General features: G+C 41.6%; 1 protein-coding gene across 15 annotated transcripts in view; it reads right to left on the bottom strand.

The window, feature by feature from the left end:
• Positions 1-3249: 3249 nt before the first annotated feature.
• The window catches only part of slc8a3 (solute carrier family 8 member 3), a 132919-nt gene continuing 118987 nt past the window's right edge, over positions 3250-17181 (bottom strand). For 3 of the 15 annotated variants that reach the window (XM_078278224.1, XM_078278226.1, XM_078278220.1), the window contains 5 exons: positions 11254-11378; positions 10353-10452; positions 7806-7808; positions 5777-6049; positions 3250-3841 (listed from right to left, as the gene is read on the bottom strand). In XM_078278224.1, the coding sequence (XP_078134350.1) occupies positions 3465-3841; positions 5777-6049; positions 7806-7808; positions 10353-10452; positions 11254-11378 (878 nt within the window). In that variant the 3' untranslated portion in view covers positions 3250-3464. Of the gene's footprint in view, positions 3842-5776; positions 6050-7805; positions 7809-10347; positions 10453-11253; positions 11379-14311; positions 14330-16229; positions 16248-17181 lie in introns of all 15 variants that reach the window. The other 12 variants (XM_078278231.1, XM_078278227.1, XM_078278218.1 and 9 more) reach the window with 10 other exon arrangements.

Below are 17181 nucleotides of genomic sequence, written 5' to 3' on the forward strand. Positions count from 1 at the left end.
CAGCACACAAACACACACACTGGCCGACGTTCAGCTCAACACATCCCGGCAGATAAAAATCGACAATACAACCAAATGAGCGATACAAAGATAAATAAGAACACTGGCAATTCCCTTGACATCATGAATACCTACTGAACTCAAGGCTGAAAATATTTCCCGTTGCAGGATTTGAACAAGAGAAAGGGTGACAAAGTGAGCCCCCAAAAGTAAAACTATTAAAACTTCACACTTCTGGATCAGATGAAGCGACTGCAGATAACCTGTACTGTAGATGAGATGTTAGAGTCGTGTTGACATGCTTCCCCCCCCCCAGGACACCTATACTGTGTCTATGTAAACATACACTGAAAATTATGTACATAATGTGGGTTTTGTGTTGCCTCTGAATGGGACAGTCAGCCTAACTGTCCTCCCTCTTGTGCAGCAGTGGACCCATCGCTCTACTCTGAATGTGTGTGGGTTTATATGTAAGAGAGATAGAAATGAAGTGGGGTGAGCAGGTGTGGTCCAAACGAAGTGGGGTGAGCAGGTGTGGTCCAGGGCCATCGGAAAGCATCCGATTCAGCCACGAGACATATTTACAACATTGCTCACCACAGAGGAAGAACACTGAGGAGGAGGAAGTGGATGAGGAGAGAAGTAGAAGAAGGGATGACCACAGGGACTGGAGATTGACATCCCCCTTGTGGAAATACAGTGTCACTGCCACTTACTCTCACTCTTTATTTACTTTTCATTTTCTTTCTTTCTTTCTTTCTTTTTTTTTTTTAAACAGATGTTGCACCCCACCTCTTTGGTAATCTCTTGGGTGATTTTTTAAAATTAGCCAAGAATTGACTGCTTATATACTAGCATACACTTTTATGCAAATTAAGTAATAAACATATTTTCTTCTGCTTCTTGGGAGTTTCAAATGTATTTAGTTGTTTTTCTCTAGTTTTTAAAAATGAAGCACCAGTCATGTGTTAAACAGCATTCAGTATCAATATCAGGCTATACTTTCAATTCAACCAAGAGCTATCTGCTGCTCTGACACCCACACCTGCTTCTTCACTGAAGAGTTTCAATCCAAAAGAATGATACTTTGTTAAAGCTGCATTACCAGTAATTCATATTTGTAATGGATGAAATTATGTGTATAATGTGAGAGGTCGCACTCACAATCAGTTACAAACCCAACTCTGCAGTTCCCCTCAGATAAAGTATAAAGTATTTAGCAATGCTAGCTAACTCCACTCTATGCTACCTTCCCAAACAAAGTTAGCATATAGCTTGTGAACAACGTGTGAGTATTTAGCAGCTAAAGAGCCAGATATTTCCCTCAGGAGTTGTTGGAGAACAAAACAGAGCTTAAACAGGAGTGAATATTAGACTATATTCATCAGGTGTTCAAACACACGACTCAAAATGAATGCTAACGCTGCTCCACATCTACTGGAAGTGTAAATAAGCAGCTGTTTGCTAACACATTCACCAACTTTATACATAGCTGAAGTGACAGTAAAACTTCTGGATTTTGTTCCTAGAAAACCTGCTTCAGAATCACATTAAAATGTGTAGTTTTAGCATTGGAACTTGACCTAGCTCATCAGTAGGCCTATGTTGTGTTCTGTTTCTCAAGACAGAGACTGGATTTAAAAAAAAAACAATGTAATACCACTGTTTATTTCATATTTCTGCATTTAGTGGTATTTAACATACTTTTTCCATGGCAGAAAGTTAGGATAATGCTAAAGCTAATAGTAATGCAATGGTAATGTTTGGAGGAGCAATAGCTTTTTATATGCTAGCAAATCAATGGTTTCATTTTGTAAAAACCGTGAAGGCTTGAACTCAGTAGATACTCATTTATATATATTTAAAAAAATGTGGAACCCAGGAACATGATTAACTTTTTCATATAATACAGATGAAAGAAACCCTCAAGCTAGCAGCTAGCGACATCAGGGCTTTCTGTAAGGTTATAATATGGCAACTGTTGTGTTTTCAGCTCGTTGGCGTACTGCTGCCTCCAAGTGGCCACAAATCTAATAATGCAGCTTTAAAAATGGTTACGCACCATTTTAGGAAGAAACTCTTCAGTTGTTCAGCTGAGCAAACAGCTCGTCAGTGTGGGACGCTGCAGCAAACGCCTCTCCCTCCACAGGCACTCTGTTCAGTCCATAGTGACACCTTTAATATTGGCATTTTGCACATGTACAAGTAGAAGTCTCCATAAATAGAACTATACAGCAAAGTGCGGAAGGAACAGTACAAAAATACCTCTGAATTTACCTCTGCAGCAACACGTTTTTTTTTTTTTTTTTTCTGATTTCTGATTGAAAAGGTGAAAACTGGAGTGAGACCAAGATATCAGTAAATAAATAAAGTACAATGTCATACTTTTACCTAAGCAAGATACATAACTCTTAGAAATGTGAAGACATCGTTCTAGTAGATAGTTTGACCCCCCCCTCCCCTCCCGCTTAGCCACAGCAATCCTCTGTTAGAGCAGAAGGTGACCACATTTAAACAAATATTCAAAATATACAGAAAATATGGAAATATATTATATATATACTTATAGAGTTTGGAAGTAATGTTCAGGGCAGTTTGACCATGTTCCCTGTGTCCACCTCTTCCTCCTCGCCTGTTTGAATGGTGATTTGTCTGCCAGTATGAACTGTCACTGTCGTTCCTCGTTCGTTCTTCTTCTTCTTCTTCATCTTCATTGTGTGATTTCTGAGAACTCTGCAGTGCTCCTTAGGAAACTACGCAAATTAAAAATAAATACTATGAATCCATCCCACTGTCACTCAACAAAATATTCCCATTTACAATATTATCTTTTGCTATTCCTTAACCTAGATCAGAAAATAGTTCTTTTGTTCCTCTTTGTGTGTGTGTGTGTGTGTGTGTGTGTGTGTGTATGTGTGTTTTTTTAACTTATTTTTGTTTTATTCATTTTTTGCATTTTTATCCCCAAAATACATTATTTAAAAAAGTCATTCTCGTCAGATGTTGAGAAAAATATAGACCTCTGATTGACTCAACTCTCTCCGGATATAAGACTGCAGTCTCTTCCAGTAGAATGCAGGAGCGCCCCGGCATCGGCATCTTCTGGACTCGGTGGTAACCCAATCCCAACTGTAAGCACACTGGCACAGGCTCAGGATGGCTCTCCTGTTGCTGGGGGGCGAACAGGCCTGTCGGCACTAGAGGGCAGGATACTCACCTCCAAGCGTCCTTACAGAAGGGGTTGAGGGAGGGAGAGAGAGAGAGAGAGAGAGAGAGAGAGAGAGAGAGAGAGAGAGAGAGAAAGGGAGGTGTCTGGGAAAACCCTGGGTCTACCACTCCTGTCCTTTCATACCATGAAACCAAGACTGACCCAAATTCCACAGTGAGAATTCACGCTTTTACTTCTGAAGTTGTACTTTAAACCCCTGTATGTTTGTATTCTCGCCTGCTGAAGTCTTTTCTGTTTAGAAGCCCTCTATATGACAGTAGGCCTCCAGACTGCAGAAGAGGATGTAGAGGAACCAGAGGCCGAAAAGGAAGGCTGACGTGGCCAGTCTGTGTCCCCGGGGCCCGCCCAGTTCTCCTCCGATGTGGGCCCGGCGCCGGTAGAGCAGCACAGAGACGGCCAGGAAGGCGAAGATGGTGAAGAGAGTGACAGAGAAGGCCAGCGAGCCAGCTTCCACCACAAACGGCTTCCCTTTCATGTGCCAGTAGATGGCCGCCACCGACCAGGCCAAGCCGATTCCCAAGAAGACGTTGACGGCGTTGCTGCCGGTCACATTCCCGATAGAGGCGTCTGCATAGGTGTCCTGGACTGCTGATACCTTACTGGCGAAGGTGTCTGCAGAGAGAGAAGTCATTACATTTTGATTCAAATGTTACTAAACTGGGTTGGTACACAGAAATACATGGCATCACCTTTTCCAAATGGAATTTGCTCACAAACTGCTAAAATGTTGGCAGAAAGGCTGTCATTCACAGCTGATAAAAAGTAAAACTTTTTTACAAGGCCTTTACACATCACCATACTCTTGTCTAATTCATTGTACTAGTACATTGCCTGTTCAAAATGTGCCTGTTTGGAACGGGCCTATTGCTTGGCCTGTGGTAGCTTTTGCTGCTTGTAGTTTTCTCCAGAACCATTGTACCCCAGAGCACTTAACATGCAACCACACTGTATAGCCTACTGACTTTGTGTACTTCTTCTTCAAGGGAAAACATTGTATTACTACATTTACCTGACATAGAACGTTGCAGATTCAGCATTTACTGAATTGACTTACAGTGCTGCTCATGAGTATAGGAACCCCTGCTAAAGTTGACTAAAAAGAGGAATAAATAAAAAAAGAAATTGATCTAAATGCCTTAATTAAAAAAATGAGGAAAAATCCAACCTTTGAGAACACAAATTTTCTTTGTGAATGAATAATGTATCGTACATAAATACAGGGGGCATAAGTCAGTACACCCCTATGTTAAATTCCCATAGAGGCAGGCAGATGTTTATTTTTTAAAGGCCAGTTATTTCATGGATCCAGCCTAGAGATTGGCATGGGGTACTTTCCATAAGATCATCTCTCAAAGCTAATCAAACCAGCTATTAGGCTAACTGAAATAAAACCATGCCAATCTCTAGGTATGGTGAAGGGGATGTGATGATGTGAGGCTATTTTAATTCCACAGGCCAAGGGAACTTTATCAGGATGCATAGTATCCTGGATCCATGAAATAACTGGCCTTTAAAAATAAACATCTGCCTGCCTCTATGGGAATTTAACATAGGGGTGTACTGACATATGCCCCCTGTATTTTAAGGAAGAACATTTATTTATGTACGACACATTATTCATTCACAAAGAAAATTTGTGTTCTCAAAGGTTGGATTTTTCCTAATTTCTTTAATTAAGGCATTAAGATCAATTTCTTTTTTTATTTATTCCGCTTTTTAGTCAACTTTAGCAGGGGTTCCTATACTCATGAGCAGCACTGTACAAAGATACAGAAGAGCCAGCGTTATGTTTTTTTCTCAACCTTTATAGCAGTCGTTAAGCTTCATTGAGTTCATTAATATCCAATAGCCAATGCTGTCCTAACTGCTCCAAATTCCAAATGCCAAGTTCATAGGGTACCCAGGAAATCAAGGGTGAAGGAGATTGGCTGAACGGTATATTAGATATTTCAAAGACAACGGACACGCACATACAGAGATTCCCCGATTTATAGTTAGATCATTGTTTCATGAAATGTAGACTACATCTCGCACAATTTCTGTTTCCCTTCACCCCATTCCCCCCAGATCATTCAGTTTCCTGAAGAAGATCAAAAATGCTGGAAGCAAATTTTCCATTTCCTGCCAAATCCACCTGTTACTCAAAATAGAAATTGCACTGTGAAGGCCAGTGGACGCTGGCAATCTTCTCTGTATTCATCGTGTTTGTTTCTAATATCTTTCCCCCCCAAAATGAATGCAGTGATGAATTATTAATGCTGCACACAGGACCTTTAATAACAAATATGCTGACAGAGTCAAAGTTTTTGGTGACACATGGTTCCTGTCAGGTGAAAATGTCAGTTTGGGGAAAATAGGAATATCAGCCATCTTGATGACAAAGCATGTTTTGCGGTTTGAATGAGTCTCGAAAGCTCATGAGGTAACAGCTGTTTCTTGAACTCTAAAAGAAGCTTATAATCCATCAACGGACATAAAAAAAAACATGGACATACAAAACTTTAGAGAACAGATTTTTTTGACAATGTTATGTCCTTTTTTTCTCACCTGGGACAGATGTGCCGAGTGCCACAAACACCACAGCAGTGACTGAGTCTTTGAGGCCGATGGTGCAGCCGAAGTGAGACGCAAGGTCGCCGATGACGGCCGTGAGCAGGCCGATGATGATGATGGAGATGAAGAAACAGGCCCAGCCGTTCAGGTAGTCTGTGGGAGGAACGCAAGCAAACAGGACCTTCCAGAAGACGGTGAGGAAGTGCATGACGTAGTCGAAACAGGACGGCAGCCGTTCTTCCCCTGTGTCATCTTCATCCTCATCTGCTCGGGGCGAGGGGGGGGGGAGGGATAGATTGAAGGATAATGGCATGACAGAAGAGAGTGGAGCAGCAGAGAGGACCAAGAGGTAGCAGAATAGTTGGGCAAAGATAAAGAGTGAGGGGTTAAAGCAAAGGGGAAGTAAACAAAAAAAGTATTAAGGGAAGAGGCAGAGAGCCAAAACAGAGGGCGAGATAGAAGATGAAAAAAGCAAAAGAGAATATGACAGGGAAAGAAAACAGAAAGACAGATGAAGAAGCACAAAGAGCCAGAGAAGAGTTGGAAAACGTTGGCGAGATAAAGGATCGATAAAGGAGATAAGGGATGACAGAGAGGGAAGGGAAGAGAACAACATTCTCTTAAAATGGCACAATGGCTTATTTTTCAGTGTGAGACATCGTATCACTTAAGCCTGAGGTCACTGTTGCGTATATTTCAACTGTAAATGTGCTACAAATACATATCTAGATTAATAACTGCCTCAGGATGTTTTTAATTAATTAAAAGAGCAGCGAGTTATTGTCTTTTAATAGATGGGGATAAAGTATGTACATATACTTAACTTTTGCTTTAGTTAGCTTACAGACTTTGGTTTACACTATAATATTTCTACCTCGTTTAATAATGCAGGGACCATAACCTGATTTCTTAAACTACTTTCTTTTAGTACTATTAACTCACTTTGTGGGTGAAAACTTTGCTTTTAGGCTCTAGGCTTTCGGCTTAGTTCATGGGTAAAAAACTTTCACACAGAGAGTCATCCCAAATCCAATACACATACTCATTCTGCAGATTTGTAGTGTGTTCGTACTGGAGAAGTGACACAATGAAGTATATGCTCAAAGCAGACAGCATTCTATAATAACTAAGGTCGATTTTAAGAGTTCTGTTGATTGACATTATAGGCCCACAATGCACTGCACAAAGGAGCTGGAGGAGCTGCTCACAGCTAGAAAAAAAAATGTGGGTAGTGGTGATTAAGTTCCAGAAATGGCAACACATTTTGAAGTTTAATTGGCAGTGACAGTCAGGGACAAAGTTGCAGTTTGATTGATATGCAAAGTTGCCCGTATTGTATAATATCCTGTAAGTATAAAATAGTGAAGTGATTTGTTTGTACACTAACTGCCAAGACAGTATCAATGACAAGAAGTATTTAAGGTGCTATATAAATAAGCGTGTAGACGCATTCTCAGTTTATTTTGGCCTTCTGGATGAGATCACACATTGTGGTATTTGGTGGGAGTGGTTGGCATGGTGACCAACACCAATTGAAGAAGTATATCTTTTTTCTTTTTTTAGACATTTCTGTCTTTATTAGATAGGAAAGCTGAGATATGAAAGGGGAGAGAGGGGGGGGAAGACATGCAGGAAAACTGTCACAAGTCGGACTAAAACCCTGGACTGTCTGCATTGAGGAATAAACCTCTGCACATGTGCGCCCTCTCTACCAACTGAGCAAACCAGCCACACGTATATCCTTTTTAAAATAACTGATACCACGCTGTAAAAATACTCTGTAAAAGTCCAGCATTTGAAATATGACTTAAGTAAAAGTATCTAAGTATCATTTATTTAAAATTATTAAAAATAAAAGTACTCAATGGAGAAAAATCCTCACATTTTAGAAACTGGAAACGATCCAAACAGTTCTGTCAATCACCTAAGTGTTTAATGGTCTAATCATTTCAGCTGGACTTGTAGGCCGTTATATTGGTCAGTTAGTTACATTTATAATAACACTTGTGTTTTGTGTGCAAACATCCTAATGTGTAAAGTAACTAGTAACTAAAGCTGTCAGATGAATGTAGTGAAGTAAAAAGTACAATAATTCTCTCTGAAATGTACGGGAGTAGAAGTAGAAAGTGGCATGGAAAGAAAAGACTCACATTTTTATTTAAGTACAGTACTTGAGTAAATGTACTTAGTTACATTCCACCAGTGGTGACCAAGTGAGAGACTTTCCCATAACCTAAAAGGGCCCAGATTCGGTCACCACACCACCTATCTGTTCTGTCAAAGTGAGCTTGAACAAGAAACTCACACTCACTGTGAGCTCCTATGCATAAAAGAAAGCTAAAAATGTGAATGATCCCTCCCCCCCCATAAAAATAAAATGAATGGGTCAGGGCGTCCTCTGTGTCCCAGCAGCTCACAGGACACTCAGCGGACAGGAGGGACACTGTGCTGATTCAAAGTGTCAGGCCATGTGAGCTGCATGTATCTTTTAGCCACGGGCGGATCATGAAAAAATAAAGAGTACTGCTGGATTAAATATTTCAGCACCAAAGTGACGAAGCGAAGGCCTCGGCGGTGCTCGCTACATGGTGGCCGGGACTGCAGCGGACAGAGCGGCAGCCGCACTGCAGCCTCACCTGATGCTGCTGTCGCCTGACATGATGGGTGACTTTTCTCTCACATCCGACGTAGGAGATTTTGCCAGAGCTTCAAGAGTTTTGCTTTGTTGGAGGATTGAAACTTAAATGAGTTTTTGCAGGCTCATACTGACACCGGTACTTTTTAGGCTGAGGTCGGTGGTAGCCAGGCTTTTGAGATGACGACTTTCAGACGTGCTGGGAGTTAGATGAGAAGACTGATACCACTCACAGAGAGTGGTATCAATCTTCTCCCCTAACCCTCAGCAAGAAAGCGATTAAGCATATTTCCCAAAATGTCAAATATTTCCTTTAAAGAGCCTCCAAAATTAGACTGTGGGATAATAAAACTTTCCATGAATGAAATTGTATGAAATTGCAGCTCTTAATGGCACACAGATGTATTACATATATTCAATATCAGGCAAAAGTTTGACACTAAATTCAATGATGAATAATATTCAGAAGTATGGTCTAGACCTGCTCTATATCCAAAATCCTTCTTCTTCTGTTCTTTCTGTCTGTAAAAAAAAAAAATGACTTGACGTACGGATGAAAAAGAATATAATTTTCACATTTTGCACACAGTAACTTAATATTCACAAAAATATAATTTTTTTTTTGAAAATATGTAGACAGGGCAGTGTGACCATGTGCTGTAAAACTGCCAGGGATCACCTTTAGATGTCCATTTGACAGGTATTCAAATGTTAAAGCTAAATAAATGATTAAAAAAATAATAGATGACTAAAACTAATAAGCTGTTTATGTGAGGAAAAAGTAAGGGACCATGATAATAATAATAATAAAATAATAATAATAATACCTTTTATTTATATAGCGCCTTTCATGAAACCCAAGGACACTTTACAGAAATGACTGACTACATAAGTTTAGCTAAGGGAGGTTGTAGGCTGTGGTAAACAGGTGGTGTTTCAGGAGTTTTTTTTTAAAATGTCCAGGGATGTAGCATTTAGGATATCTGCAGGGAGGGGGTTCCAGAGGGATGGGGCTGTAACACTAAAGGCTCTGTCTCCGAAGATAGAGAGTCTGGTGTGGGGAATGCAGCTCACTCAGAACGCGGCAGCTCGACTTGTCTTCAACCTCCCCAAGTTCTCTCACACTACACCGCTCCTCCGCTCTCCTCACTGGTTACCAGTTGCTGCCCGCATCCGCTTCAATACACTAGTACTTGCATACAGGGCCACGAACGGATCAGCCCCAGCATGCATCCAGGACATGGTCAAACCTTATACCCCAACCCACTCACTCCGCTCTGCAACAGCCAACCTGCTTGCTGCCCCCTCACAGCGAGGGACAAATAATCACTCAACAAAATCCCGACTGTTTGCTGTCCTGGCTACTAAATGGTGGAATGAGCTCCCTACTGACATCAGGATGGCCGAAAGCCTACGCATCTTCCGCCGAAAGCTAAAAACACATCTCTTCCGACTGTACCTCGGATCAAAAAAAAAAAATATATATTATGTATATGGCTCTTTGTAGTTTTGCTTATTTAAAGCTAATTTACTTGCACTTACTACTTGTTGTCTAGAGTTTGCACCTTCAGGGTTGAAAGCACTTAATTGGAAGTCGCTTTGGATAAAAGCATCAGCTAAATGACATGTTATGTAATGTTATGAATGGAGAGCAGGCCAGCGTCTGAGGACCGCAGGTTTCAGGGTGGGGTGTATGGATGGAGGAGGTCGGAGAGGTACAGTGGGGCCGGGGGCATGGAGGGTGATGCGGGACTTGATTGGGAGTCTGTGAAGGTGGATGAGGGTTGGGGTGATGTGCTGCCAGGTCTTGGTGTGGGTGAGGCAGAGTTTTGGACATACTTGAGCCTGTCTAGGGTTTTGCTTTTGATGTCCAGTGTGTGCAGCCTCCGAGAATCAGAGCAGAAAACATTTTTTAATCATTTTCTTTAACCGTACCTGCACTGACTGTAATGGCCTCCATGAACTGGTCTCTCCAGGAGTTGGTTCCCACCACCAGTGCCAAGTTGGTCTTCTTGATCAGCTTGTCCACTGTGCTCTGTGTGATACAATACACAAACGGAAAAATAATGAAATCCCTCCGTTATTGTTAACTCCATATGTAAATCTATTTTCCACTCGTCCAATGAATGGCTTTTACTCGAGGTCCCTTATAGTCGGACTGAGCTTGGCAAGACTGCTTTTTCGTTTGCCCTCCACGTTCCTGGAATGCGGCACAAAGCAACTTAAAATTGGTCTCTCCCCCATTTATCAGTCAATTTAAGGCTTTGATAAATGCCTTCTATGTATCTTCTTGTGTCTGCTTTACCTGATTGTTGTTATTTAAATGTTATTGTAATTATTATTTTAATGTAATTTGCTTAAATGCATGCTGTGCACTCAGCCCCATTGAAAATGAGGGTCTCCCTCGATGGGCCCCGAGTTTTAACAAAAGGTTTGAAATTGAAATTGAAATGATTTAGGTTTAGAGGCTGCTTCAACAAAAGTGAGGAGAAATACATGAGCTTCGCCACATGATGGCAGTGGTATCAAGTTCCAGGCAGCAGAAAAAGCTCTGATGGATGCATGATAAAAACCAAAAACAAATACGGTGGGTATATATTTTGGTTGAGGAGGTTAGAGGATGCATATAAACCGTATCTCCTCCAGAAATGCATCTATGTGGGTTGGGAGAAGAGCAACTGGTAAAATCCGAATTATGTAGCTGTTATTTCAGGCAAGGTGGCAACTGAATTAGTTGGTATGATCTGTTATGTGTTTGACTGCATGGAAAACACTGCAGTAATACACAGGCATATCTGGCTCATTTGCTTGTTGTTTGAAGAGTAACCTTTCCCACCTTAAACTCGTATGATTCCTCAATAATGACTTCCAGCTTGGAGTGTTCCCCCAGCACTGGTTTTCCCATCTCTGCGATCCGCCTGGCTTCCTCCTCGTCTGATGTCATCTTCCTGTCTGGTACATCTGAGCGGAGAGGGTGAGAGGGAGCAGAATAAAAATAAATCACAGTTAGAAAGATGGCAATCATGCTCAGCTGATTAGCATGGTGTGTTTTGTACTTCACAGCATGCAAACAAAACATCAGAGGGTTGCCTCATGGGTAACAGTTTGTGTAAAAACTGTAAGATTTATTGTAGTAAGGCCTACTAAATAAACTTAGCACAAAAAGTAAGGACATTTGTGTTTGGTAGATTATTTCTCTGTGGTAACAATGCTTTTTGGCAATAAATCTTAAACTGTTGGAAAGCCTGTTTAGTTCCCTTTCAAATGGTGCCCCATTTGTAAGGAACATGCATTTGTGGGATGAGCAGCAGCGCTGAGTATGTGGGCTGCGCCCATGAAAAATTTGCCACATCTTCTCTGCCATTGGTGGAGGCAGTGTGATGGTGTGGGGCGGCATTTCCCTCAATGGAAAAACGAGGCTTGTCATCATTGGAGGCAATCTCAATGCAGAGAGATATAGAGATGAGATTCTGCAACCAGTGGCAATCCCATATCTCCACAGTCTGGGACCGAACTCTATCCTCCAAGATGACAACGCTCGCCCCCATAGGGCAGGGTTTATCAGAGACTACCTCCAGAATGTGGGAGTGGAGAGGATGGAATGGCCTGCCAGCAGTCTTGACCTTAACCCTACTGAACACTTGTGGGATCAGCTTGGGCGTGCTGTTCGTGCCAGAGTGACCAACACAACCACGTTGGCTGACTTGCGACAAATGCTGGTTGAAGAATGGGATGCCATCCCACAGCAGTGTGTGACCAGGCTGGTGACCAGCATGAGGAGGAGGTGCCAGGCTGTTGTGGCTGTGTACGGTTCTTCCACACGCTACTGAGGTTCCTGTTTGTTAAATGAATAAATTGTTCAATTGCCAATATGTCTTGTTTCTTCAAACTTCAATCATCCAATCCACCAAACACCAAACGAGTCAATGGCAGAATAAGCTGTTTGGCATTGGGGGAGAAGATTTGGCAAATCTTTCATGGGCACAACCCACATACTCAGCGCTGCTGCTCATCCCACAAATGCATGTTCCTTACAAATGGGGCACCATTTGAAAGGGAACTGAGGCTAGGCTTTCCTTTTTTTTAGTTAGACAAACTTGAATGCTTGACCAATCCAGCACAAAACACTGCAAAGGCAAATATTTAGTGCAGATCTATCTATTTTCATATTTTGTACCATTTCCCATTATGGTATTTTTATCCAAAAGTGTTGGAGTTCCAAGGTCCTCCACATTCCTTAGTTTAAGTCTAAAATCCTGACATTAGGCTCGTTCGAGATGAGCCAGGTCTGCGCAGGATCGCCGCCCAATGCGTGCCGGTTAGATTTGTGTCCAACTTGATCCCGACTTACTCTGACGTCATGCACACGTGGGCAACGATAACCTCACGAGATCAAGGCAGCCGCAGTTCTGAGACGCAGGCAGCGCAGTTGCTTTTCACCGACTGCAAGACCCAGGCGGATCCAGGGCATGCTGGGAAACGCCGGCCTCTCAACTGATCTAACAGCTGATTGGTTCTGAACCGACTCAACATGATGACGATTTATATAAACTTTTTATTGATTTTGAATTGGAGGGATTTTAACTGCTATTTGTCTGATTTAAAGGCTTATTCTGTACAAACCACATGTTGTGTGGCTGATAGTGACGTTTAAAAGTTAGAGAGACTAAATCTGATCAGATTACGGATCATATACAGTGTGTTGTTAATTAAAATCAGCAAAAGATCTCATGTGGAGCATTTTAACATAATTAAAACAACTGGAGACTGTGTACAAGCTAATATGTGGGTCTGATAACATTTTATTAAATCAGACCACAGTGTTTCTGTGACTTCCTGTTCAGCCTGAAGGCAGCTAAAAACGGCTGCAAACTGTCCGACTTGACCACAGACTTGTCACCGCCCCCGGCTGCTGCCGCCTGCTCTCGTCCACTTTACAGGCGAGGCGCAGTTCATCTCGAACGAGCCTACTGTGTTCATGTAAGCTGATTTCTTTCAGGGCGGGGTTTATAGTTGTTTTGTTTTGCCCTAACCAATCTGCATTGACTGATGTCAACGCCCAGCTGACATCATTTCCAGTTGACATGTAACCTGCAGAACATTTTTCAGGTTGCGTCTATGGTAACCCTAGATTTGCAAAAAATCCCGTGAGACTCGCTGGATGAAGACCCATCCTAACTTTAACCATTCGAGGTCAATGCCTAGCCTCAACCATCTCGCAAGAGTTTCACAAATCGTGGGTTACCATCTAGACACAACCCGTTTTTCACATAGCTAATACTTTTACATTAATCAAAGCTAGTTTTCTATGTAGGAAAACAATGTCCTCATCCTTAATCCCACCAGCTCAGCTCTGATTGATCGGGAGTGGCAGAAATCTCAGACAGATATCTCAAAACCTTTCAAACCAAAACTGTCTGCATGGCTACATACTACAGTATATGTAGAAAATAAGTTGTTGTGGTTTGACAAAACAATCCCTGACTCAATGTCCACTTATTAGCTTTTTTTTCCAGAGCCTTCAACTGTATCGGGAGGTCTTCATCAGTGAATGGAGTTTGCACCGTTGTCATGAAGATGAATCTGTTGACAGGAATCATCCATGAAATACTAACAGCTGTTGAGCTTGCGTGTCAAGAGCTCAACAGATCCATCTCCATGACAACTGAGTAATTGACTGTAACTGTATTGCTAACAGAAAAATCACTTCTAGGTAGACAAATGGCAGTTGATTTGAATTGCTGAGATACGTGAAACTTGTTCATCCGTAACTGTAACGTTTAAAGACATAAAGTTAAACACGGAGGTTGACGTTTTTGCTGTGCTTATTTTCTGTTTATTTTGCTAGCGTCTTTGACAAACCAAATCTAGTGTCAGGAACAGCAACATCTCACCGCCGGTCAGACAGACTGCTAGTTATGGTTGTGTCATTTTCTTTTAGGCTGTGGCCCGACAGGTAAATCAGCTCTCCATCTTACGTTAGTGAAAGTGTTGACATATGAAAGCATCAAACGGATGAAGGAGATGAGAGTAGATCCAGTTGTTCCCCGTCCCCGTTTTCTACCCGGAAGTTACTGTAAACAAACATTGTCATTGGGTCTATATGGTTAAAAGCTCCAGAAAAAAAAGCTATTGCGTAGACTTGTCAAACTATTTCCAAGACCTGAAAGAAGAAGAAGAAAAAGAAGAAGACATGCCTTTATCTATCCCGTGAGGGGAAATTCACAATTTTCACTCTGTTAGTACAGTTGCACACACATTAAACACAGGCCTGAATTACACACGTTTAGAACCTATACGTGCTACACACACACACTAATGGAGAGATGTCAGAGTGATGGGGCTGCTCCTTGGAGGAGCGCCCAAGCAGTTGGGGGTTCGGTGCCTTGCTCAAGGGGCACCTTATAGTGCCCAGGAGGTGAACTGGCACTTCTCCAGCTACCAATCAACGCTCCATATTTTTGGATCATAGTTGCCAACCCAACTCCCTGAGCTACTACCACCACCTTTTGTGAACCCCCACTGAACTTTTGTGTGAATGTTTTTTGTGATTTGGCTGAACTGACCCTTTAAATGCTACGTCAACACAAATCTCCATCATAAGGTTTCACAATCAGGATGTAAAGTGCTGATTGTAGGACTGAGCTGAAGCAACAATAACAAATCAAGTACTTTCAAGGCCTTCCATTCAATGCCAGTACTTAGTAATTATCTCGTTTTTTTTTACAACCTGATCAGTCCTTCTATCTGCCTATCAGACGTGTCCTGGGTGGCTCTGCTGTAGAGTGAAGAAGCCACAATGCTTCACAGCGCTCCTGAGTGCACTGCACACTACAAAGAGCGCCATAACATCAATTCTGTGCTGTCAAACTCTATCAAGAAAGAGCGGCTGTGCATCCAAAGGCCTCTCATCCCGCTCTGTGTGTGACACCCCCACTGAGCCACCTGGTGCAGAGACCTTGTCATCTTTTATATGAGCCCCGAGTCCCAGCCTTCTGCTGTTTGCTGACAACACACTCCCCATTAAATATTAACATTGCCATTAAAGATCACAGCTCGGTCCTCTTGATAGGAGGGCGTGTCGGCAAGCGCACACACACACACACACACACACACACACACACACACACACACACACACACACACACACAGAGGCATGCATAATATACCAGTGCATGAGTTCCTGCACACACACACACACACACACACACACACACACACACACACACACACACACACACACACACATTAAAGCTAAATCAAATTACACACCCAAGACAGTGTGTACCCCCAAGTCCTGACAGGATTTCTTTTTGCTCATGTTTAAAAATTGATTATCCTGCCATTCCCCTGCTCTGTGCTGCACCATCTACATGACACAATTTCCTTGACAAGGAAGGGGAAAAAATAATAACACAATCCCACAAAGGTAATCAAATTTCTAATTTCGGAAACTGCAGTTTTCTTTATTTTTTTTATTTTGACGGTTATCAGGTTTAACAGTTCGTACCTTCCTCTTGACTGGAGAACATGATTTATGGATTTAGGATTAATTAATCCGCTGATTAGCATGAAAATCCATCATTAAGTGCGGGAGAGAGCAGCAAAAGAGCACGTTTTTGTTTGTAACAGTGACAGTAGAACACACACACACGCGCACACACACACGCACGCACACACACACACACACACACACACACACACACACGCGCACACACACACACACACACACACACACACACACACACACACACACACACAGAGAGAGTAGATGGTTAGTGGAGGTGCTTAGAGCAGGAATGGACAGCTTACCGTCAGCTAACAACAGGGCTGTGAAGGAGAGAAGAGAGGGAAGAGGAGGAGGGGAAGGAGGAGGAAGACATGGAGAAAACAAAAAGAGGATGAGCAGTGGAAATGGAAAAAAACATGCATAAGGAGGAAAACAGGTTGATTATGAGGAGAGAAATGTGATGGCCTCAGAAAATGGCTGGGTATTGACCCTGCGGTGGAATAAATATAGCCCTGATTATTCAACTGGCTGAGGTAGTGGAGGAATATGGTATTTTTTAGGTTTTTATGGGCCCAAAGGCAGGATCGAGGTTTATTAAGGGAAAAAATGTCTGATACAAATCAACCAAATGGCCGGATATTTTGTGTCATCATCTCCAGCTATGAGCATAACATTAACTCAGACTTTTTATTACTCCCAGCTGACACCCTTATTAACCTCTATTAAACAAGTTCAGTATGAAGTAGTGTTGGGCCAATATATGTATTTGCCAGAACTTGACCGTTCCTTAATAATAATAAAATCTTTTATTTCCCATGCATTGCGACATTATCATAATATCAAAATTTGAATGGGAATAAATTAAGCTCTAAATTTCAAAGATCAAGTAGTAGTATTAAAAATACAAGATAAACATGTTTAGACACAAGTAAGAGATAAATAATTCAAACAAAGTTCAACATCTACTCAGATCTCTAATAATTATATATATACACATATAATATTGTTAATACGGTTAATAGACTTAATATAATTTCCAAATTCAACAATGAATAATTTAAAAAATGCCAGAGATTAGGAAGATTCATAGATATGAAATTATCTGATGAGAATTAGTAAGGTAACAATAAGGCTACAGTAGTTTTCTCAATATAAAACATATTTTTTAGCATCTAGGTAAATTGAGAAAGAAAATTGTAAATGAGTTTTTCCTCCAGATTCCTGCTGTGTATAAACCAAATGCCTACATCTTCT

This window comes from Sander vitreus, chromosome 20 (genome assembly GCF_031162955.1).
Source record: "Sander vitreus isolate 19-12246 chromosome 20, sanVit1, whole genome shotgun sequence".
Taxonomy (NCBI): domain Eukaryota; kingdom Metazoa; phylum Chordata; class Actinopteri; order Perciformes; family Percidae; genus Sander; species Sander vitreus.